The 25,974-nt window shown below is 33.2% G+C and overlaps 1 protein-coding gene across 7 annotated transcripts in view; it reads left to right on the forward strand.

Annotated features, from left to right (window-relative positions):
* The window catches only part of LOC140162433 (neuronal acetylcholine receptor subunit alpha-10-like), a 310,611-nt gene that overhangs the window by 153,103 nt on the left and 131,534 nt on the right, over positions 1 to 25,974 (forward strand). For all 7 annotated transcript variants that reach the window (XM_072185661.1, XM_072185665.1, XM_072185662.1 and 4 more), the window contains exon 2: positions 8,738 to 8,877. In XM_072185661.1, coding sequence (XP_072041762.1) covers positions 8,738 to 8,877 — 140 coding nt within the window. The remainder of the gene's footprint in view (positions 1 to 8,737; positions 8,878 to 25,974) is intronic.

The raw sequence follows: 25,974 nt of genomic DNA on the forward strand, positions 1-25,974 counted from the left end.
CAATAAACACTTTTATTTTATTATTGATGTTCTGCCACTTAAATGCCAAGCGTCCTATTCTTTTCACAATTAGGTAGAATCACATATAGCCACGTAGTTCCTACTTAACGTACTTGATGCATATTCTGATTTCAAAATTCCACATATAATATTCAAATCATTCACCGATAAAGAATAAAATATCCTGAAAGTCTCTATACATAAATGAAACATGTGAGAATCAAATGGATGCGCTGTTTCCCGTTAATTACTCCACTTTCGCACGTTTCAGCGAGCCGTAAAAAGCACTTTGCTGCTGGATCGTCGCAGCAATCAAATTTTGGGGATGAGAATTAAGTAGAATCCCTATTTAATGGGATTTTGCAATACAGTTAATGGCAGCCCTTTTACCCTTGATTACGTTGGGAGGGCTACGACAAAGTAAAAGAACCGACCTAAGCATTCAATATTTGATCATGTCTACGGCGGTAAATATAAGTATAATCTTTGAGAGATCAGCTTTATGCAAAACACTTATTGAAATTGGTAATAACCGTGTAATTGTTTTAACGTTTTTTTAAGATGACGTTGAGGATGTGGACTGCAGTAGTGAGCGTGTCGATATAGACACAGATGGTAAGCTCGAAGAAAAGGAAATCTGAATTTAAAAGAGAGTCTTGACTTCTGCCGTGCCTGATATCTAAAAATGATAGTAAATTATCCTTGCTTTTTTCTTCTTAATGTGACTCTAAACTCTGTATTAATTTATCGAGTTTTAATAATGACTGTAGTGAGAGCGTCGATGTAGATACAGTTTGTAAGATAAAGCGCCAAAAGGATAGTATTATTTTAAAGCTGACCTTTCTTTACTTAATTTATTTGACCTCTTATGTGCCTGCTGTTATTGATATCTAAAAAGTGATATTTAATGATTGAAAACGTCTTCTTATCCTGATATTACGTCTTTGCAATGTGATTCTTACAAAATACATTTTGTAACATTTAACTAATTTGTTACTCATTTATCGCGTGTTGGTTTAAATATTGGCTGCTCCACAACTATTAATTAAAAGCATAACATTTTAATATTTGAATGAGATAGATTTTTCCCGCATTGCTCAATTATATTCCAAATGTACTATATAATATAAGATTTGACGAAAAAACGTTTCTCAATGTGCTACCTGCCACAGCCCGAATAAGGGCATTTCAATATCATCTCTTCAAATTCTAGCAAGTAATTTTAAGTCGAAACAGGAACAAACCAACACATAGCACATCAATATGTGAAATATTTGACATTTTGCAGTCGTGTCGTTGTTATTATACCGCATAGCTAATGTTGGCATCACGACTGAGTACGAATACGTACGAGATTTGCTTGTGAGTGTATTTCGATTTTTGTCTCAATGTTTTTTTGCCAACTGATAAGCAGTGATCCATAATTAACGTGTACCACTACAGCCCTGAATGGATAGATCGCCTCTGGGGCAGGTGTCGGAGATCACAGCGTATATGCCTTACTCGTACAGTCCTCCTAGAAATTACCATTTTCTTTAATGCTCATCCTGGTTTATTGGTGATTACCGCTATATTCATCAACGGGACTACAATGTAATCAGTATCAATGTGCCTACATCAGTAACAATATGATTACATCGAATAGTTAGGGATTGTAACCATTATTTATTGCTTGTAGTTGCAATTGTTGGTCACAGCAATTACAATTTACATGTACAAAACCTTCCAGGTATTTATATCGATGGTGGCCTTTACAAAACATTTTGTTCTTTAAAATGACAATATAGTATCATTTATTCATATATAGCGGTGTAATCCTACACAATTTTATCTACAGACGGTATTTTTATTACTGCAACATTTTCATTGTCTCTGAGTTTGACGTAATTAATGTTAGTATCAATTAATGATGTAGACACACTTGGAACAACAGATGTGCCAATGACAATGTAGGTGTTTAAATAGTAAAGAGTTGATGATCAGAAAGTGCTTACATGTAGTAAAGAAAAAACAAGAACCAAAAACGATCAAAATGATAAATAATATGTATCTAATTTATTTTGATTGTAAACAGTAGCCTGGTTATTCAAAAAATCATATTTACTTAACATAATTCTACATTTATTATCTATTTCCTGCTATTTATGACAATTCCACATCATACACTTGCTTTGATTTGCATGAATAATTTGAATTTCAATGCATGTTTTAGATTTGATTAACTACTGTTTACCATTTTTGTATTCAATGATAATAGTTTTATACATTAAATCTTTTACCACTTTTCTTGTTTTGTTTTTATTGAGCGTAAAGGAAATACAATTGTCAATATACGGGACCTCACGCAATGCATAATACATTATATGTATTGTTTGATAGTAAATAGATGATATATCAGGTCAATTGTGAATGTAAAAATAGATTGAACAAAAACTTTCCTATATCAACAAACAATTATGCTGAACTTGTTTTATTTATCTATAAAACTATAATTGTAGGTTCACGACCATATTTATACTTAGTATATATAATATCCTATAAAAGTATTTAATGTCAGTTATGTGAATATTAATATTTATGTACATACAATTTATTGGTTATTGATGAACACACGGATTTGATTTAGGTCTAAAAAGAAGTCGGCGTCAACAAAATAATATATAATCAATATGTCTTTGGCTAAGTCTACTGCATTAATAAAACGGAGGAAATAATGTGTCATTTCTTTTATTGTGCTTGTCATAGGAAACCCTATTAATAACCCACACACATAATTCCTTCATTGCGTGAAATAAAAGTATCATTAGAATTAACAGATACGTGTTAACCTATTCGGCTTCAATTATATTACAAGCGTCTGGTCTTACTCAATGTCGGGTTTGTCAGTATGCTTTGGAAAGGAAAGAATTCAATTTATTTGTATTTGATGCTGAGCCATTCTTTGACATTATCTTGTTCTTTGTATCATTGCACAAAATTCGGTCATTTAATTATTGATTTCGGCTAAGGTAAATCGTGTGTCCCACACACTGTGCATGTGCACAGACAACTTGGAAACAGATTTTAATATCTGTATTAATCCTTAATGCTGTTCTTATATAGTTAATTTTATTTATGCAATCGTTATCAGCAACCCCAATTTGTATCTCGATGATGATACATACAGTACTAGGATCTAAACTTATTTATTAACAGTTTGCAAAACAGCACTTTAACCTGTAGTTAACAAAACGAATGGAGGTCTAAGACTTATTCAATTAGTGTTGACCTGACCGTAGGTCAGGCCAAAGGTGAGTGTTATTTCATTCAGTAATGTTTAGGCAACATAACAATTGCATTTACCAAATACCTCTCCCGTGACACTGATAAACCACCTTAGTTAGCAACAAAAGAACAAAAATAAAGAAGATGAAATCAAGATTGCCTGATTGCTCCAATAGTATATTTTGCATCTTTTGAATGTCCTTGGATGGCTGGGTATTACTCTGACAGCTCTTTTCATCTTGAAAAGAACATCCTAGACCAGTTGAGCTGTCTCACGGTTAACCATAATAGAGTCGAATTTGTCGTACATCATGGACGAATAATTTCCGGCACACAGGTGGCACACAGCTTACAGCAACGGGTTATTCTATTCCTTCTTTTAAAAATCGAACGATTAATACACGCTTGCTTCAACCCCGTGGGAATGCCTATGATACATTGCAAAGGATGTACTCAACTACTCCCAAAATTCTCATAGATGAGGAGAGAGGGGAGAGAATATGGTGACACAGAGCGTGCATGAACGATTGCATGTATGTGTAATATGAGAATAATCGTTGTTATGTGTGACAAATCAAGGTAAAGTCAACAGGGAATTACGATGATACGATGCATCCCTTTTATACATTAGGAATCACAACATGTTCATCTATCAGGGCACAGTTCTTTAACCTCAATACATTTGCACATTCATTGAATGACCGTTAAAAATTTGGGTACAAAAACTCATACTCTGCAACTTGAGATCAAATTTTGCACTATGAGTGTTTAATTAAAGTTATTGAACTATGCCATAGAGATGAGGCCATAGTGGTCCATAATGAACGTCAAGAGGGAATTACGACGATACGATGCATTCCTTTCATAGCGAATGTCAAAGAGGAAAATTGAGGGACGTAAATCGTCCTTGAAGAAAGAAAACAGAGAAATAACTCCATTGAGGATAAGAAAGGTTTCATTCGTGCTCTATATAGTTTGTAGTATAGTATGCCAATTATTCGTGAGTTATTATTTTACACATTAAATAAGTATGGGCCCCCTTGAAGATGTCTTAAAGAACAGGGTGGTTCAAAAAAAGATACATCACTTTTCACAGCAAGTTTTACCTACTTCTTAATTTATTTCAATATTTTTATTTACATATTATTAAAGTATAGACCTTTCAGCATTGGTGGTGAAAACAGGAAAATGCACTAATTATTAAAGTGTGACCATTTTAAGATTGTGCTTTCAGTTGAAACACCCGCGTTAACAACGCAGTCCACATGCCTAACAGATATGTTTTTATCCATTATGTAATATGGCAAAATGAATCTGAACCAAAAGCTCCCATTTACAGGTATTGATCTAACCATAACATGCATCATTGGGTAAAATGTACTTGCATTAAGAAAGCAAATTTTGAACATTACTTTTTCTGGGACATGAGCGCACATAAGATATATTAAATTACATTCTGAATATGAGGGATGTCCTTCTGATATCAAATAACTTTTAATAATTTGCCATAAAATTTGTATTATATCGCGAATTTAAAAAAAATCATAATTATTTGATATTAGAAAGATATCATGCTTTAAAAACTATACTTTACTAATCTGTAAATGATTGAGAAGTAAAAAATGCTGTCAAAAGTGGGAGTACTTTTTAACCACCCCGTATAATATGCACCCCAGTGCATACATATTTCAGATAATGAAACAGCATACCAATGCAGTTGTTATATGTATGGAATTTCGCTCAATTCGCTATGATCATGTAAAAGCATTGTGCTGTAAGTGTATCACTGAATACCAATTACAATTCAATGATGCATATCGATTCACGAGCCATTAACCAGTATTCCCATGGGTTAAGTGGCATATTTACCTACCAAGTGCCTAATTAATGCAGCTCGATCGCCACTTGACTCAGAGGAATTTAAGGACCGATGGCAAGGACACTGGAGCATGTACAAATTCAATTAAATTTGTTGAATATTTACGTTTACATTTTGTTTTACCGGTAATAATTGAACAAATAAATTGTAAATAAATGCATTATTTTGATATGTCCCAACAATTATCAGTAATTTGACCATCGAATGTATTATACTACTGGTATCGTTCATGAAAGTTCATCGGTGTTGGTATAAATCATGATTTTGATTTAAACTTTTGATCCAAACACAAGGAATTAATTCCTACCTCGGAATTTTCAGATGGTACTCCATCTTTCATCAGCGAGTGAGTGACTGTATCAGGTCGTGATCTTTTTTACCTTTGACCTGATAACAGACTCGTAGACTACTGGTATGTTGGTCACATAGTTAATCACGTGCTTCATTCATCTTGAGTAAAATGATAATGTGCTATGCTCATCAACACCAAAATGAAATTATTGGTATAAATTCGGCAAACGATACGTCCCAACTTTTAATTAAACAAAACAAAATGTGAACAATACATTTTCAATCATTGTTGTTCAGGTTTTTATGTTGCTTAAGGGATGGGGTATGAACGTTTGGACAGTATTTATTGTGGGACATCAGAGCACATCAGACATATAGAATTGCATTCTGAATACGAAGAATGTCCTTCTGATATCAAATAATTTTTATTTTTTGAAATTTATGGAAAATCATTAAAAATTGGTATTTTTGATATTTTACACTACTCGAAGTAAACTTTTTTAATCTGATGATTTATACTTGGAGTGTATGTAGGTGGGATGAAAAGCCGACGATCAATTGAAAATTTTGACCTTTCGTATTGAAGATATGGACTTTTTTTTCCCAAAACACCCAAAAAATTAGGTCTTTTGGGGAAAAAATCCATATCTTCAATATGAAAGGTCAATATTTTCAATTGATCGTCGGCTTTTCCAATTACAATTCAATGATGCATATCCGATTCATGAACCATTAACCAGTATTTCCATGTGTTGAGTGGCGTATCCTTACCAAGTGCCTAATTAATGTAGCTCGATCGCCACTTGAATTTAAGGACCGATGGCAAGGACACTGGTATCATACAAGTTTAATTGAATTTGTTGATATTTACGCTATGTTTACATATGTCATATATTCTGTTTTACCGGTATTAATTAACTAGGTAAATTAATTAGATAACTAGGTAAAATTAGTTAGGCAAAGGGGTCAATAAATGGATTATTTTGATACGTCCACGGCAACTTAAACAAAACAAATGAAGACCTGAGCGCAAGAAGACCGTAAGTCCACTTGGCCCCTCAACATGTATACCATTAAGTTGCGTATAGTTTCGTTTAGTTTGGTAATGTTGTATACATGTTCAGGGGCCAAAACAAATCTTTCACAACCTTTCATGATGTTTGCACCCTGGAACTTGTATTAAACATTATAAAACCCTAAGAAACTATACGTAACTTTAGTGTATACATGTTGAGGTGCCAAGTGGACTTACGGTCTTCTTGCGCTCAGGTCATCAAATATAGTACGTTGTGAACAATTTCTTTTCAACCACTGATGTCCAGGTTCTTATGTTGCTAAACGTTCATTTTAGTTGCAATCTTTACATTGCATATTACATACCAGCGTGCCAATTTAGTCCTTATATGTATAGAATTTCGCTCTATTCTTTATGATCATGTATAAAATACATTTGGGTGTTTGCGTATCGCTAATTATTCAATGATAATATCTGATTCATGAGCCATAAGTCAGCATTTAACCATTGTTTTAATAACATAATGTAGTCAATCCCAACAGCATTAAATTATCAACATGATACAACACATTCCGTATATGCCAAATTTTAGTCAAAGTAATTCATTTCTTGCTCAACTTTCCGTTTGTTCTAATAAATACGCAATGTATAACTTGTGTTATGAAACGCTTTACGTACACATCTATATTTTGCACGATTAAAGGATATTTTAATTAATTTGGCTAATTTGACCCTTCTACTATTATCCCTTGCGTAAGGTCAGCGAAGCACCACAATAATTGGTATTAATACGATTTGTGTTTGCTTACTACGACCCACGCTGCCGATTATGATGAAAATTTTACTTATAAAACTTACTTTTGCACGATTAAAATATATTTTAATCTATTTTGCTAATTTGGCTTATCCGTGTTTATTTCTTGCCTAAGGTTAGCGAAGCTGTAAAATATCACAATTATTGGTATTAACACATGTATTAATATAGGGTTTACCACGACCTGCGCTGTCGACTATGGTAACACTTTTACTTACACAACTTAATTTTGCACGACTGAATGATATTTTAATTTAATTTGCTAATTTTGCTAATCAGTCTTTTTCCATTGCGTAAGGTCAGTGAATTATTGGTATTAGTATGATCAGTGTACCTTTACCACAACCCAAGCTGCCGATAGTGATAACTGTTACCAAATATTTATCGGGATATTTCCGGTGGATATTTATCCGTATTTCCCATAGATTCGAATTGGTAGTTTTATACGATGTGGTGCACAAGACAGAAATACCTTATTCACAATAAAAAGAAAAGTATTTTAAACAGCAGCTTTAAGGGAAGGGGTATGAACGTTTGGACAGTATTTATTGTGGGACATTAGAGCACATCAGACATATCGAATTGCATTCTGAATACGAAGAATGGCCTTCTGATATCAAATAGTTTTGATTTTTTGAAATTCGCAATGTAATACACATTTTATGGCAAATCATTAAAATTGATATTTTGATATTTAACAGTACTCGAAGTAAACTTTATAAATCTGATGATTTCTACCAAAAGTGTATGTAGGTGGGATGAAAAGCCGACGATCAATTGAAGATTTTGAGGGGGCGTTTTCCCAAAACACCAAAACAAATTAGGTCTTTTTGGTAAAAAAATCCATATCTTCAATATGAAAGGTCAACATTTTCAATTGATGTCGGTTTATTTTTGCCTCCCAGCTACATACACTTTAAGACTATATCATTAAAAGTATAAAATTTACTTCGAGGACTGTTATATCTCAAAATGTGAAAAATATCAAATTTTGATAATTTGTCATAAAATTTGTATTATATCGTGAATTTCATAAAATGAAAATTATTTGATATCAGAAATACATTCTTCGTATTCAGAATGCAATTCGATAGGTCTGATGTGCTCTCATGTCCCACAAAAAATGCTGTCGAAACGCTCAAAACGCTCATTCCAGTTCCCTTAAACAGTATAACAAAACAAGTTGTTTAAATCTGGCACTTAAACAACCAGAGGTGTTTAGAAGTTTTAAACAGATGTTTAAAATACATCTGCAGTGTTGGTTTTTTTTTTCAATCAACTTATCAACACCTCATATCTTTACAAATCACAGATTTCATGTGGTTTATTATACGAATTGGTCACTTGAGTTTTACTAGCTAATTCAACTTGTATTCCGCACGGTTAAGATGGTCAATTTGTTTCAATGACCGTTCTGTCAACTCCTAATCATAATTGCAATCCGATGATTTTATTTTCTTATTTGTCTTTACAGGGCGTGCAGAAGGACACGATCAAGTAAGACTAGTAGGTGATCTAATGGAAACATACAATAAATACGTAAGACCAGTCAAGAATTCTTCAACTATCGTTATAGTAGATTTTCAGTTCTTCTTCTCAACTGTTTTAGATATGGTAAGTGATTAAGAATTGGTGTCAGTAAATTGTTTTGTTTTTGCGTCTCTTCTCGTCCTAGTTCAGCATTATTATTTTATTTTATTCTTCCTTTTATCGATTTCATATTCTTCTTCTTCCTCATCTTTTTTTTATTTTTTATTTTTTTTCTTTCTTTCTTTCTTTCTTTCTTTCTTCTTTCTTTCTTTCTTTCTTCCTCTTTTTTTTTCTTTCTTTCTTTCTTTCTTTCTTTCTTTCTTTCTTTCTTTCTTTCTTTCTTTCATTCTTTCTTTCTTTCTTTCTTTCTTTCTTTCTTTTTCTTTCTTTCTTTCTTTCTTTCATTCATTCTTTCTTTCTTTCTTTCTTTGATTCTTTCTTTCTTTCTTTCTTTCTTTCTTTTTTCTTTCTTTTTTCTTTCTTTATTTCTTTCTTTCTTTTTCTTCCCTTCTTGATTTTCTTCTTTTTCAATCTTCCTTTTCTTCCTCTTCTTTTTTTCATATATTTTGCTCTTCTTCTTCCTCTTTATGCACTTCTGCATTTTCTTTTTCTTCTTTTTCTTATCATCTTCTTCGTTTTTGTTTTCTTTCTCTTTTTCGCTTCATCTTCTTCTATGATCTTCATATTTTATATTTTCCAACTCCTTCATCTTCTTCGTCTATATTTCTTCTTCACTTCCTTCTATTCTTGCACAAACGACATCCCTTATTTGTCCACTGTTCGCAGATATCCATATTAAAGTATGAACGGCGCACAATTGTCTACAATCATGCTAATGTGATATCCTAATTTTACAAATTAATAAATATCGACTCACCTTTCCGTTCATTATAGGCACTAGGATCCAAAACATTCTCATCTATTAGTGCACAATTCTTTAACCCCGATACATTTATACATTCATTGAAAGCCCTTTGAAAATTTGGGCACAAAAACTCATACTCTGTAACTTGACGTCACATTTTGCACTATGATTGTTTAATTGAGGTTATTGGACTATGCCAGTTGGGTGAGGCCATTGGGATCCATAGTGAGGGTTTAACATGTAAACATAATAATAAGGCCATGATATTACATTTTAAACATAAGGTCAGTAGTGACCAAGTCTACACTGCATGTTACCTGTTTCTCCCTAATACGCTTTTAATTGGATCTCTTTTCTTCATCAGTTTACTCTGACACCTGTTTTTTGTGTATAACCAGTATCATCATTTGATAAAGTCAACAGAACACTTTAATCATACCGGGTTAGCAGAATATAAAGTATATTATGGCATGTATTCCAAAGCGTTTACTAATCAAGTTATTTTGTTGTGGTGTCAATGCGGTTCAGGATTTAACTTTTTTTTCTGATTTTTGTTCAATTTTGTGCATTGAATATAAATACCGTAAAACCTCGTCTACAAGCATATATAGTGTTTTTGATGAAAGCTAAATTAATACGATACATGCGTAAATATGCCAATACAATAGATTGGTCTTACAATAATACTTGTTTGTATAATGATTGGATCTGTAATTTATTTGCTCAAACTCCATAATGGTGCCTGGATTAATTTAGCTTTCATAAGAAGCACTCTATATGCTTGTATACGAGGTTTTACGGTATTACACTATCGTTATTTGTACGTCATACTAAAATAGTTAGAAACAGAAACCACAGGCTGGTGGTATAAGTTTTAATCCTGATTCCAGAATGATATAGCTCTGATTTTTGGGGATTGATAAAAATATTCTCCTGTTGTGCCAAATGAATCATACTCATCATAATCTTTTAGTAACTAATTTGGAATAAAATCAAATTTTGATATTTTGCCAATTTGGGGGTTACAGCCCAATAGTAACCCAGCAAACACAACATGTTTTTGTGTACACACTATAACAACATTGGTTAAATGTTGTCAAAATTATTTTTGCAAACATTGTTTTGCCGAATATTTTGCAACACTTAAATAACATTATGTTTAAATATTTTGCTTTAAGTTTTCAAAAAATGTATTTGAATGTTATGAAAACATTTTATACCCGTTATACTCCCTTTATATAACCTGGCAACCTTTTCTAACCTTTTGCGAATAATATCGAAAAGGTTTTGTGTTTGCAGGGAAGGATCGTTTTATGGAGCTAACACGATTAAAGTTATTCATCCGCTGAATTTTATCTCATTATGGTGCTAAAAACGTCAATATATGCATAAAAACAAACAAACAAACAAATCAATTTCACTCTGTTTCAGAAGGTTCATGAACCGATGTGACCAAATTTATCTGCATGCGGTTTTCACATGTCTGTAGTGTGGCCAACTCATTATTTTGGTTATTTTCGCCACAGATTAATGCAACATAAAAGAAGATACAAATTATTTTAGGCACATACGGTGGGATAAAAACTCACCTTACATATAAAACTTTTGTATTATTTTTGCTTTAACTATAACATCCAGACAACCCCCTTTGTTGGGTCTGTCCTTCATGTAAGCCTATACGAAATTAGCTTATTGTCAAGACTTGGGAGGGATTAGACAGCTTTAGTCCGTTAGCTGCATAATCCTTGTCTTGATACTGGGCTAAGTCTGAGTAGGCTTACACGAAGCTAATACCCTTTGTTGGCTGTCATATTTCACATAGTAAAAAAATTCCACTGACATCAAAATCTTCATTTTGATGGACTGTGGGGACAGGTTTCCAATAGAGTACACGCATGAAGTACACGAAGAATGTTTTTTACAAGTAAACAACTAAAGCTGAGTGGGACCATCCTAATATAATCAGAATTTTGGGACACAGAAATGTTCTTACAAGTAAACACTAAAGCTGAGTTGCATATCAGTAAAGTACTGTAAGAATGTGGCCAATGTACTATTATTACATGTAAGAAAATAAATAAATAAATAAATATATACATTATTGGTAAATAAGGCTTGGTTTGTGGCCCAGTCTAACATTTGTCTAACTCAAATGTTCTTGCACGTCGTATAAATCAATCAATAGCGATGTTTAACAACACAGGGCTTGGCCAAATCTTTTGGCTTTGCCGGAAGGATTGGGAGCCCATCCAGCTATTTATGTCTATATTTGACATTTCATTTGGTGATATCGTCTATAGATTAACTGTCGTTGATAGAGAAGATACAGGCAAACATAACCTTAGAGTTGAGGTGATTTGGTTCCATCTTATGCGCTCATCATAGACTGCGTAATTGGATTGGTTAGATTGAAAACATGAGGAAAGAATTGTGAATATGAATTTTTGGAAAGTTTTGCTTCTAATGTTATAGACTTATTTCAACATATTGTAATCAGTTTACTTACTTAAGGGGATGCCAGAATCTCTATCTTCAATTATATATAGTTCAATCTATAATTATTTTGAGGGGCCAATGAACTGTATCGTTATATATTTTGACAGCCAATGAACTGTATCGTTATATATTTTGACGGAAACAACCGTTCATCTTATTGGCTATCCGTCGCTGACCCCTCCCGAATGTATCGTATAAGCTGAGCATAAATGTCGAGTTTAATCTGATAAGAATGTATTATATGGAATATTTGACGACATTATTCAATCCAACCCAATCATTCTGGACATAGCCATTGCTCTAATCTGTGTATTTTTGCTCAGGTTATTGACTTAATTCTAAACCGTGTCCTGGGGTTCTATAAACATGATTTACATAAACCCCCTTTCCAATAATATAATTGGATTTAAACTTTTCACCATACAACATGAATGACAGCCAGTGATTTTCCACTGACCATCAAGGATTAAAACCTGGTTTACTGGTCGTAACTTAACCTGCATTTCCCCTTCTAATTTATTTTTCCCTCCCTTCTTTTTTGGATTTGGTGGGGCGGTCTTAGAGGTGCTTGGCACCTGTTCGCTCCAGCCATTCATTTAAAACAAATTTTGTTCCTCTCATGATATTGTGTAATATATCATATTGTTTTTTGGAATTCTGTGCCAGTGATAAAGTGTAATAAATAAATAAAATTTACTAACTCAGTTGCTAGAGCAGTCGGTCAAAGGTCACAGGATCGAAATCTAGATGTCAGTCGATTTTTCACTGGCCATCATTCATACCAGTAGTCTTTGACTATTTTATAGATACGTATTTATAAATACGCACGTGATCCATGGGCACAACATACCAAGATCAGCAACCGTGACCAAATCCTCATGTCATTGAACACTATACAGAAAAGGATAGGAACTCTTTTGATATATATCATCAAAATTAAACATTAATGAATAGCAAAATTTATGATTCAGAATTTGAAAAAAGTCAAAATGAAAATCGTACTTTACTGTAGAAACCTATGTGGTCTTCTTCATCTCCCCCTTTATGGTCATTGTTGATGATCGGTTCTAACCCGGGTAAGGGGCTTTGATACAATGATGTCACTAACATGAGTGTTAAGGATGGATCTACGATTAGCTTAAGTCGTTTGGGCGTAAACACGCATGTGTTCCCTCCTTCGTAGCACTACGTTATATTTCCGTGGTACAACTGAAGTGCGTCTATTACCTCTGACCCCAGCTCATTCAGCTACCAATTCCATCCGCATTTTCCTTCTTTTCAAATAAATAACTTAAAGTGCGCAAATACTTTTATATTACACTATTATTTCATGTTACCAACTACATATTATGTTCTGAATGCATATTCCTAAAGTGCACTTGTGCTTCTATAGTACTCTTACAATTGATCGAGTTACCATTTCATCTGCAGGGTAATCAGGTTTCATTTACTTGCGAAGAGAAATTTGTTGTGTAATACCAATATGTAGAAGAGGGCAGTTCAAATTCGCTCTCTTCTTATCATATTCCATTGTGCATCGCTCCGATCAACTAGGTCCATAGCTACCCTCTCACACAATATTGGCTTCTTTCTTCATCAAATTACAAGTCGACGGTATCCACAATGTGTTTTCCAATGGCATACCCTTAAGCTTACCCATACGATTACATTCTAGATACCTTGTCGATGGTGAATAATGACATGCATAATAGCTGCTGTGCGTGCGACTACAACTACAGGAATATACACTATCATCATCATCAGCAGCAGCAGCAGCAGCAGCATCTTCATTATCAGCAGCAGCAACACCACTTATTAAATACAGCTTGAATCTTTGCACTAATTGTAATCATAAACCTGGCCACAGTCCTCAAGTGTTTGGTTGCAACATTTATCGTTTAAAAAGAATTTCAACTTCAGTCTTGGGCAAAAATATAATTTCCATGATGTATCTGTAGGTCCTACTAATCCTTTTTCAGCTATTTAAATGCTGATTTCTCACTTTCATGCATTATTTCATTTATTTATCTATTTATTTACGTCTAATATATTATTTTGTGAATATTGAGGGCGCTTTCAATTTTTGATAGAATATAACTCATTATTATTTATATCAGGCTTTTGAGCGATACAATAAAACTAAATATTGTACAATATTTGCAAAATACCCGGATGCAATACAATATTTTTAAATATTGGACGCGTACCGCGTACGCGTCGCGCGTTACCATGGTGACAGCACCAACACGCGTCATGATACAACAGTACAACAATACAGACACCGTAACGGCTCACAGGGGAATTCGTACTGTATAAACAAGTAAAATTACAAATTTAATTCGCGACAATTCTGGATGATGATAACCTTAGGAAATATAATCCACATCTAGGCATACAAATAAACCTATATATAATTATTCCGAAATTGTCTTTGGAGAGTAAAGAGCAGAAAACAAGAAGTTCAAAAGGGTAAGCTTACATTACAATACACATTGGTTAAACCCGGTGGCTAGGTAAGCTTAAATTCATTTTCAAAGCCTGATATAAATAATAATAATAATATTGAATGGCTTATTTTGTGTGATACAAGAATATATTGCACTCGATATCAAAAATATTGCACTCGTCTTCGACTCGTGCAATATTTTTCTATCTCAATTAAATATATTCTTGTATCACACTCAAAGCCATTCAATATTATATAATTATGATATTATAAACATTTATACATTTATACAATTTATTTTTGGTTATTGTTATTTATTTATTAGCAGAATAATGCAAGTCTTATAAATCTGTAAACAAAGCTTTAAATAAATACCGCCCTCATTGTTCTCTTTCTTAAATGTTATAATGTTACCAATTCTACATGTCCCAAACAAAGTAACTTTTAAAAACATTAAGCTATTTCAGTTGAAATCTATACACCTCAGTAGAAGATATATCTTAATCTTCTTACACACAGGGGTGTGAATTTCAAATTAGGTTAACCCTCTTCGCGCGGGTGTCGACTGCAGACGACATGTTTAAAAAAAATTCTAAAAATTCAAAAATTTCCGAAATGTAAATTTTCATTACCATATTTGGAATCAGCATGAAAAATGCATTGAAATGAGTACAAACAAGCCTAGTATTGGTTTAGTGGTTCTTTAGATAGCTCTTGATATTTTGAGAAAATATCTCAAAATTTGGACTTTTTATGTTGAAGTCTATGGCTAGCACGCAGAGCATTAACTGAATACTGTATGCTTTGGGTAACTTTATTTGAAATCTTCATTCCATTGGGATGTATGCATGCATTTTAACTCAAATAGCCCAATATGTACTAACTACTATTCATCATAGTTATATATACTATTTTGTTACAAATAATAACTAATAACCTCATCAAAATCCACGTAACGGGACGTAAGAGACACATTATGCTTAGAAATTGTGCTAAAGGGGAACTATTATTCCGTATGGTGAAGCGTCTTTCTTGTATATCATATGTAGACATACCCCAGTGTACACAGTTATGTGTGACAGACGCTGCATAAATTGTCAATATACACAAGGGTCTATATACTTACATATTGTGTGTTCATGAATCACAGATCTGTGCATGAAATATAGATAATGATAAAAACACATGATAGTTGTGCTAAAATATCAACTTGTAAAAAATGATAAAGATTAAATATTTAATTTTATGAAATTATTGTATATAATCTGGTTGAAAGCAGTTAAAATAAATAAAACAACAATTTATTACTGATTCAACCTTTTGATGGAAGTGTAAGATTCTGACAATATTGTGACTTAAAGGCCCATTCAGTGATTTGCTCATACGGAAGATCGTAAAAATCATCAAAATTCAGATTTTGGTACCTTTGTCATTGTCATAGATGTGCTAAAATAGCCTGGGAGTGGTTCAGCCGAAAGCCGTGTATTGAAGACAAAATAAGACATTTTACACGAATCTGTAATTTAGATACTGCAGTATCTAAATTGGCTACATGTAATTGAATGGGGCTTCAACTCTGTTTTCTTCAGTATTTGCTGGTTTCAAAAATTCGTTTTTTGGATGACTTTGTCATTTCAAAAATACCAAAACAATTTGAATGACTTTTTACACTTGCGCTGGGATCACTGAATGGGTCTTTAAGTAGCAGTTTTATTGTATTTTTTTTTTTTATTTGTAAGGAATGTAATTACATAAAATATGCGAATGACGTCCATAGTTGTAAATAATTATGCCGATTGTGCTATAACACCGCACGAATACATCCTCAGATTAATTTAGCATTCAGTGAACACACAAACACTTGCGATTGCGAACGATGATTGTATTCTATTTATAAAGTACGGCTTGCTTAGGCCATGTTAGTTTGCAATAATACATGCATACGAGCTGCAGTAATTAAATTCAAATGCGACGTTCTATAGCTGTGACTCAATGGCGGGAAAAGCCCTGAAACTATTTCGAGTAATGTGACTCTAGCGTGTATTAAAGGACTGCTTTTGTTTTAACTATATTTCACGTTCGTTAATATAAAACCGAGTTCATCACTTGTGTGACATTTCTCAGATATTATTACCTTATCAGGGGCCCCTTAGTTAATTTCATCATCTCTAGTCTTAAGAATATTAACACTGATCCAGAATAATATTATTACTATGTTCCAATAGTGCTTTTGTTCTATGTAATTTATGTTCATTCATCAATATAAAGCTGATATCATGACATTGTCTGCGAGAGTAAGATGCATATCACTTTAAATAAGCCTCCTGGTTTAATATTGTGCATGTCAAAAGAAGTCATAAATATACTCTTATCTAGCAAAATAACTTTGCTACCACGGCAATTTTGATGTATGTCATGTTCATCTTATCATATCAAACATCTTCAAAAGAATGGGTAAAATATTTAGAATTTTTGACCATAGTCCACCTGTTAGGTTGGAAATGGTAACTGTAGATTAATATTCAATAAAAGTATATTATATATTTATTGATACACTCTCTACCCAATCGATACGCGGAGTGCTTCAATATTGTATACACCAATCCGAGAAGCGTTTACTGTATTTGCCCTCTATTGACGGCACACAGATGTACCAGAGCGGAGATTTAATTTAATTCAATACTCATGATTGTGTATTGAATATCACTGTTTTTCGTACGGTTCCCGGTACAATTCGTGTATAGCACACAATAAATAATGGATAGCGTGGGTGCCCCGACCTCAGGACACCGCAGTTTTACATCGCGAGGACACCGCAGTAATGGCGAAGTCGGATAGGTGTATACTAAATTGCACTCATACGCAGTTTCGCGTACTATGCATTGTTTGTTCGCGCCTTGCTGGATTGATTCACTTACAGGTGGGTGCATTGATATTGGTCTTTTTTTTTAGTATTTTGTTTGTCAAAAAGCAGAAATTGCCATAATTCTCTGCCGTGTAAACATAAGTAAATAAATGACGATTCCTTGTTGCTCGAGCGATAGACATAATAATGCACTTGCATGCGCTCTCATGCGCTCGTGCATTGGACGCATTAACATCTCAAGTTCAAATTTTATCTCTCAACAAGTGATTCGCATTTATTAACCTGAGGTTTTTTTATATCTTTCATGTTTATGAAGCTTAGTGTATCTGTTACCTTGCAGAATATATATACAAGTTATTTTGGTTTCCCAGTTTAATTCATAATAAAGACTTACATATACCATTATTCAAGTACTACATCATAATTATGACTGATTTTATTTTGAGGTAGACTATATTCATGATTAGCTTATTTCAATATAACTTGACCCATTATTTGTCCAAAAATATCATGAATACACACCAAACCGGTTTAATATTATTATAACTATTTCTGATTCAGATTTTTGCAGAGGTATTTGATGATGAATTACTTAGTCGTTGCGTTGTTTCAGATAAATACATTCATCGCATCACTTCTTTTTACGCTTGGATTGTTCCTAATTCGGCTTATTAAAAATAATGAATATACACTAATCTAATATTACTTTTAGTAGTGTTTAGTGATACAAAGCATTGCTTTGTTTCGAGATATGCATGCGCATGAATAGCCTTGCTCATCGAAGATATATAGATAGATATATAGACAACACCTACTTGGGGCCTCATAGTTAAATTCATAACGGGTCTCTCTATCTATGAGAGAATCATACAGATACCCTATTCAGAATAATATTATGACTATATCGGGATCACGTAGAAATATCATGTCTTCAATAATATCATTAAATCCTTACTTTGTGATTGATGTATAACAATGTATTCAGTATGAATCCCAACTGGGGTTTTGGGTTTAGCACCTTCCTGTCTGCAGTGTCTTTTATTACATGATGGTTCACGAAAATCGATTCTCTCTTTTTTTTTTTTCAGGACATTTCAATGGAATAGAATATGACTCCATGTGCTGTGTACATTCCTTAAAAACCCTTAAATAAACACCAGGTTTGATGGAAAGAGCATGTTCATATAGATTCGGATATCTTCTTTCTTTTCCACTTTATAATGTATTAATATATTCAGTAAACTGCCACGGCAGGAAATAAGACAATCTAACAGCTATAAAGGTGATTGATTACACCGGCCCACTTAATTTGCTGCTGATAAATTGTATTTTGATAGATGCTATTAATGTTGTTTAATATAAATTACAAACTCACTCGTTGCTATACGCACAGGCCAAGGAGTCAAATTAAAAGTGTGTCAGATATTGTTTTATTATTATTGGTGGGAGACACTGGAATCATCTGCATCTTTATAGTGGCAAGTTATAATAGGTATACAAATATATTATTTCATTACACCTTATAAATATTCATTGAGGAAATCATATCACTTTATTGGTCAATCGCAAACGACATGACCTATTTCACCGTGCGATAGTTTTCCTTATCTACATGAGAACCTCATTCGCATAGCCAAAGTTCGGTGTAATAAAACAAATGCTACATGGTTTATATCGGGGAAAGGGGCAAATATTTTTCCTCGGTATTGGCTACGAGCCTATCACCCATCACCCTCCGGATTTGGGGTCCGCAGCCAGTACCTTATTATATATACAAATATTGACTGCTATGAGGGCCATGGTTAAAATTGTAAGCCCATGTGATCTCAAAACCATGCTATGGCTCGAGGCGTAATGTTTCTTCTTGTATTTACTCCCGTTTACCTTCCGAGTTTGTGTGCCAGTACCAATGCAATGTTGTTGTCTGCGGGTTAAAAAAATTGCGACCCAACCAACTTTGCCCCGGAAGTAATATCCATCTCTCACACGGACTGATTATCAACATCCAATACGCTCGTTAAATGTATGTACGTGTATGTTGCGATTGCGTAGAGTTTGATCGGGACGCATAGCTCGTTTCCATGACCGGGCATAGTTCGTTCTCACAAAATACAGGACATAATTAGTTAAAATAATGCCCCTACTTGTAACCAATCAGATGACAGGAATCTATAATTACATGAGGTATATAATGAGTTATATATTACTAACTTGCCTAATACCTGCTTACTGATGCTGAAATCTTTAAATCCGGGGTTGACATTCCTGGCATACTTGGTTTTAAACTTATCAGCTCTTGATGTTTTTATTTCTTTTTGCTTTCTTTTTTTTCTGATTGTTTTTGTCTATATCTCAATTTCATTATTACCGATACAAAAAGTAACTCAATACAACACGATGCAATTATCGCATTGAGTTAATTTATGTATCCAGCTTAAAAATGCATTTATGTTAATTTTCTTACATTTTTTATTTCTTTTGCTTTTTTTTCTATATCTCAATTTCATTATTACCGATACAAATTAAATCAATACAACACGAAGCAATTGCATCTTGTCGCATTGAGTTAATTTATGTATCCAGCTCAAAAATGCATTCGTCGAATGCAACCACACATAACAAAAAAAAAAAAAAAACATTAATGGAATGTAACTACATATAAGACAATGTGTCAATAAACCGGAATAACTACGGATTTTCACTTCATACACAGCCGCCAAAATGGGAATAAGATTTCTGCATAATTGGCGTTATACTTTAAAGAAGTAGCGTTTAGTTTCTATCCATAGTTACCATTTAACCCATCCTCACATGATGACGAATCATACCGACATGATTTAATTTTAGGGTCCCAGAAATTCAAATATTAAAAAAATTCCAAGCCTACTTTCATGATTTTGAAGTCATACCGTAAAGATGTATTCAAAAGAGTATGAACATGCACAGCATTGTTTCACTAATTCTAGAGCTAGTACAATGTTTATTCAAAGTGCGCCAACCTTACGAATGCAGAAAAAAGAGTTAGTAGGATTTGAGTGAGACAGAAGTTGGTTCAATGTCTTCCCAGCATGCGCTTGGGCTATTCCAATTGAAATCCATACAACCCCTACGGAAAACAGAACTTAATCTCAAACATAAGGAGTATGAATTTAAAATGGGAATACCGGTGACTACATTTGAAATCTACACCCCTGTGTGGGATATCAAGGTCATGTATTCCATAGGGTGTATGTATTTCAACTGCAATCGCTTAATGTAATTAAGAAGCTATTTTCAGCACTTTTTACATTCAAATGTACAAGATGAAAATGGTCATTTACATGTAATATTCATCAAGACGTTTCTCTATTGACAGTATGCTTCGACTATATTTATAAATACGTTTTTAAATACGCACATGACCACCTCCGCGCTGCCATAACAGCTTGTAGACAGTAAGTCTTGAAGTAACCTTCTACATAGCGGGTGGTCTTCCTATACATTTGAATGCAAAGGCGGAACAACATGGAACTGTAGCAAAATTGTCAATTTTGTTCAATTTTGTGATTATATTGTAAACCGTTGAATATTTTATTTTTCCGTCCCCCATGTGCAATAATTTTGCTATTCAATTAATACTTAAATTTGACAATATTTATCATCAGAGTTCCTATCCTTTTCTGTATAGTGGTTAATGCACGAGGCTTTGGTCACACTTGCTGGTCCTGATAATATGTCACGCGTATGGGTCACGTCCGTATTTATAAATACCATAAATATAGTCGAAGCATACTGTTGAAAAACACATGACAACAATACGTTTCTAAGTATGTATTTGCATTAATATAGACACAGCTCTGTGTGACAACATTGACCCAAAACATAAGCCGCAATAGCTTTGCAATGCATTATGGGATTTGCATTGATTCAACCTTTGGGTTTGAGGCATTACATTATATTAATGCTCGAGGATTGGGTAAATTGACACAATTATATCCGGTAATTGACAACTGGCTTCGTAATTGAAGAAATTTGCCTTCTTCTATACCGCCAAGAACAGAATGTATGGTATGTATGTATATATGTATACATATATAAAGATAGGGTTATACAATCCCATGAAGGCAATAATACAACAAAGCGTTACATAAAAGTGGCAATTTACAAAACTAGTTTGAACATTAAATTCAGTGTGTGTTTGATTGTTACATGGAAAACGTGGTTGTTAATATGTTATAAGAGTGTTTGCTGTAATTGGATGCAGTATTCAAAACTATACGCTTATTTGGTTTATATACAATCATTATTAGTATAAATTTGCTGGTGATATTATGTTATTATAACAATAATGGATAAATGTTTACTGTCTGATTTCAATTCATGTAACCTGTCAGTAACAATAATATACATTGGCATTTAGATTCCAATATATTGACATAACTTCAATTTGCTGAATATTTTCCTTCATTTAACAATGTTTTGAATTGGTAAACCCCACTGGATATTTAAATATGGATGAAAAACATCATTTAACTATTAATGTCATACCTTTAATAGAATTTAAGTGCTATTATTTGAGCACAAACAAATTAAGCCCTATATACTGTTTTCAAAAACACGAGCATGCGTGCTTATTGAGTCTTAAACTACATAGCTTGACACGGCTTCAAAACTATTGCCCGATGCACAGACATAATGTTAAGAAAAAAAAATTCCAATCCTCTTTCAACAAAACGTGACATGTGCTATCCTCAGATGGATATAAACATTTTAATCGGCTTTCTTAACCTGAGAAGTTAAAATATATTAGCTCTCAATGTGATAATGCATAAATAAAAGTCTAGTCATACCAGAATATAAGCAATGTCAACAAAAGTATAGTGTCTATTTTTCAAATGTAAACAACTGTGTTGCTTTTATCGTTTTCCACGTTATTTATTGAAATGCAAGTAGATTTAAAGTACAAACTACAGAGCTATGCCTATTAATAAATTACCGTTGATATGAGCAGAGAACGTGTCCTTTGTAGAAACGTTTATAGGTAATATTTTTCTAATCGGTTTGAAGAGAGCAATTGATATATCAATATCATTGTTAACTTCGATGCAGTGATTGATTTTCTTAACAAGGTATTGCAACCTTTTCTTTCCACAATCTTTGAATCAAACCAGGTCAATGAATTGATAGCGTTTTAATTTAAGATGTTTTTTCCAAAATTTTCAAACTCAAATTATCCATGAATCAATTAACTACCTATTGCTTTTTTTATAACTAATGCACTCAGAAGTATATGATGGATAATGAAGTTCGTGCAAATACATCAAGTAGTAGTAGTAGTAGTAGCAGCAGCAGCAGCATTATTATTATTATTATTATTATTATTATTATTATTATTATTATTATTATTATTATTATTATTATTATTATTATTATTATTATTATTATTATTATTATTATTATTATTATTATTATTATTATTATTATTATTATACGCGTTGATTTAATAGAATGCATGCAAGTTTGATTTCCTGGCATTTGAATACAAATGATTTGTGCAATGTAAAGCGAAGGGCTAACGATCACGCCATTCTGAAAGCTTAAGTATGTCACATTGAAAAGCATGGTTTAATTCAAATGATCAAAAAAATACTTCTATTAAAACCATTTGTAACATAACATGAAAACACTTATTCAAAAATTGTGAATTCTAGTCTACGCAAATGCATAATTGATGACAATACCCAGAAAAATAGCTCAATCTGAAACCATACGGCTATCTCAATCCAAGAAATTCATACACACGGTCATATGAGGCATTCATGCCTGGCAATTACAACCCATATAATAAAGGTGATACCATCGCATGCTACAAAGTGATATTACCAGCATATTGCGTGTTGCAGACGGATGTATCTACAGAGATATCTAAAGGCTCCCGTCCGTGATTATAGTATTACTGATCTAGTTATAATAAGTAATTTAAATACATGGAATTCAATTGGAGCAAAATTTGGCAGAATGCTCATGAAGTGAAAGAGCTTCGCGTAATGACATTAAATTGCAAAATGGCTTATAATATTTTATACAACAACAACATTGTGGGATAGGTTTTTACGACAAATTCATAACAGCAATAAAGCCGTCGGTAGTTTAGAACTGTACAGTTGAAATTTGTAATGAAAGTCCGATCACGAATTAACAAACAACAAAATGTTTTAGGTGTAAGACCAATAAAGTCGTTACAGGTGTATGTGAAATTTGTAATGAAAGGGCACTTTGAAATCATCTTTTAGGTGTAAGACCAAAAGGAGGAACATTATGACTTTTGACTTCACCCATTTAATAACATTAATAAGATTTCATATTTTTTATAGGTCATTCTAATCAAAGGACAATCAAAGGCATAAAACAAAGCAACAAACAAAGATTAGGGGTCAGGGTCATTTTATTAACACGAAATGAAACCATCCTATAGTATTGGGCAAAATAGAATTTTGTAATAATATGTGTCTTGTAAAATATAATAAATTTCGACCTTTAATATAAATTACTAGTTCTCTTACGGCAGCTATGTAGATTCTTTTACATGTACGTTGCTTATTTATTCACATAGTGAACTGCGCAGCCATTATATCTGGCTGTACGATTTGAATTTGGTGATTGGTATTTGTGCGACCTTATTTATGGTAGCTACGTCATACATACCTACTTTTCTGTTTATTTATCATTATTATTATACCTGTTTGATAGTTGGAATACAACACATCATATGTGACACATCACATCGAAACACGGCAGAAAATGTGCCCCAAAAAATAAAGAAAATAATAAGGAATTTGAATTATATTTGTCACATAAGATCACCATTCTATATGCGACATCAATGGAAGAGGTGTCATTTTAAAGCTTAAAAGCAGTCCTTTAGTCTGGTAAAGAAACCTGTAAGTTCATTTTTGACGACAACTGCCGTTTGGAATTGAGGTAAAACATATTCAGACACATTGAATTGGTTATAATTCCAGGTGACATTCCTTTAAAATTAGCTCTCAATATTTTACATTAGCACCATGGAACGTTTGAAATACAGCTTTAAGAGCAAAACGACATCGCATAATAATTAATGATATGTAAATATAATTATTCAACGTAATGAGGTAGTTTTCGATTAAATTGCGGTTATGCAATCTGTGTTCAATTAGCGCCAATTTTAAAGTAATGTTCCAATAAGTGATTTCTGTATGAATGAACGGAAGGATGATAAATGTTAATGTACGGTTACGTTAATCATGTGTGGGTACTTAATCACTCTATATGGGCGTTTAATGTGCAACTATTAAGCTTCTATAAATACACCATCACTGCGGCTTTGCTCCGCTGCTAATCAGCATGGAACCATGTTAACAACATAGCTACTATTGCATTCTTGTGATCAGTATTAGAACAGGCCTGATAACATTTTATTTTGAATAAAATTTTATACCAAGCTGGCAATAAGACTTGCATTCTTGTGATAAGAATTAGAACAGGCCTGATAACATTGTATATTGAATAAAATTTTATATCAAGCTAGCAATAAGACTAAACGCTATGCTTGTGACGTCAATTTGCCGCCATTTACCATGTTCACGCGGGATACTGGTAATACATAGGTATGTGTCGTCAAAATATTGCGACAGGCATATAAAAGTTGCGTTGAGGCACATTCTGTACACCTGAATACCACATATATTTTATATATTGTATAGGCTACATAAAAAACAGTTAAGTCGTTTGCTGGCTTGATCAATAAACACGTGGTTAAACTGGCAACGCAATTCCTGATTCTTAAGGCCACTAATACCGAGCCTTTTACTTATTGTTTATTAGCAGGTGCTTGCGTGTTGCCTTTATCGCACTATAAATCGTATGCGCATTTTACCCCTCACCCGCAGAACACAGTTAATAATTTCACACATATTTACACACAGAATCAAGTATTTACTTTCTTGATAACCACAACTGAAATGTAATTTAACATTTATATTGATTGGTATAAACCTGCAATTTGCTTACATTGTTAGTTTTGGGACTAAATCTCAATAATAATTATTATTTGAAGTTTTCGTTCGGTTAAACCCATTACAGTGCACATAATACAATACGCCACTGGTTTCCAGTGCAGTGGACATTAAGATTTAAAGATATTGACAAATACCATATGCAAGGAAATAACATCTCTGTAAATGCTAGAGATCGACGCCACTGGTCGAATGCCTTTTAGCTGAAGATCTCCATATTTTGTTAAACAATACATGGGCTTAAATTCCATCACACAAAGCATGAAGCGATTACAGGGGCCTAGACGTTCACATAAGTCAAAACCAACTAAATCCCCGTCCTCTGAATCATAACAGTTGTGGCTTACGGCACATTCTAATAGTGTAACACTGCTTGGTGATATGAACAGACGCTAAAGACAGCGAGAAATAATTGGAAATCGTGATAGATATAAAGAACCCGTATTAACGGTCGATAAAAAGAATCTTATAA

The sequence above is a fragment of the Amphiura filiformis genome, chromosome 10, assembly GCF_039555335.1.
Source record: "Amphiura filiformis chromosome 10, Afil_fr2py, whole genome shotgun sequence".
Classification (NCBI taxonomy): Eukaryota; Metazoa; Echinodermata; class Ophiuroidea; order Amphilepidida; family Amphiuridae; genus Amphiura; species Amphiura filiformis.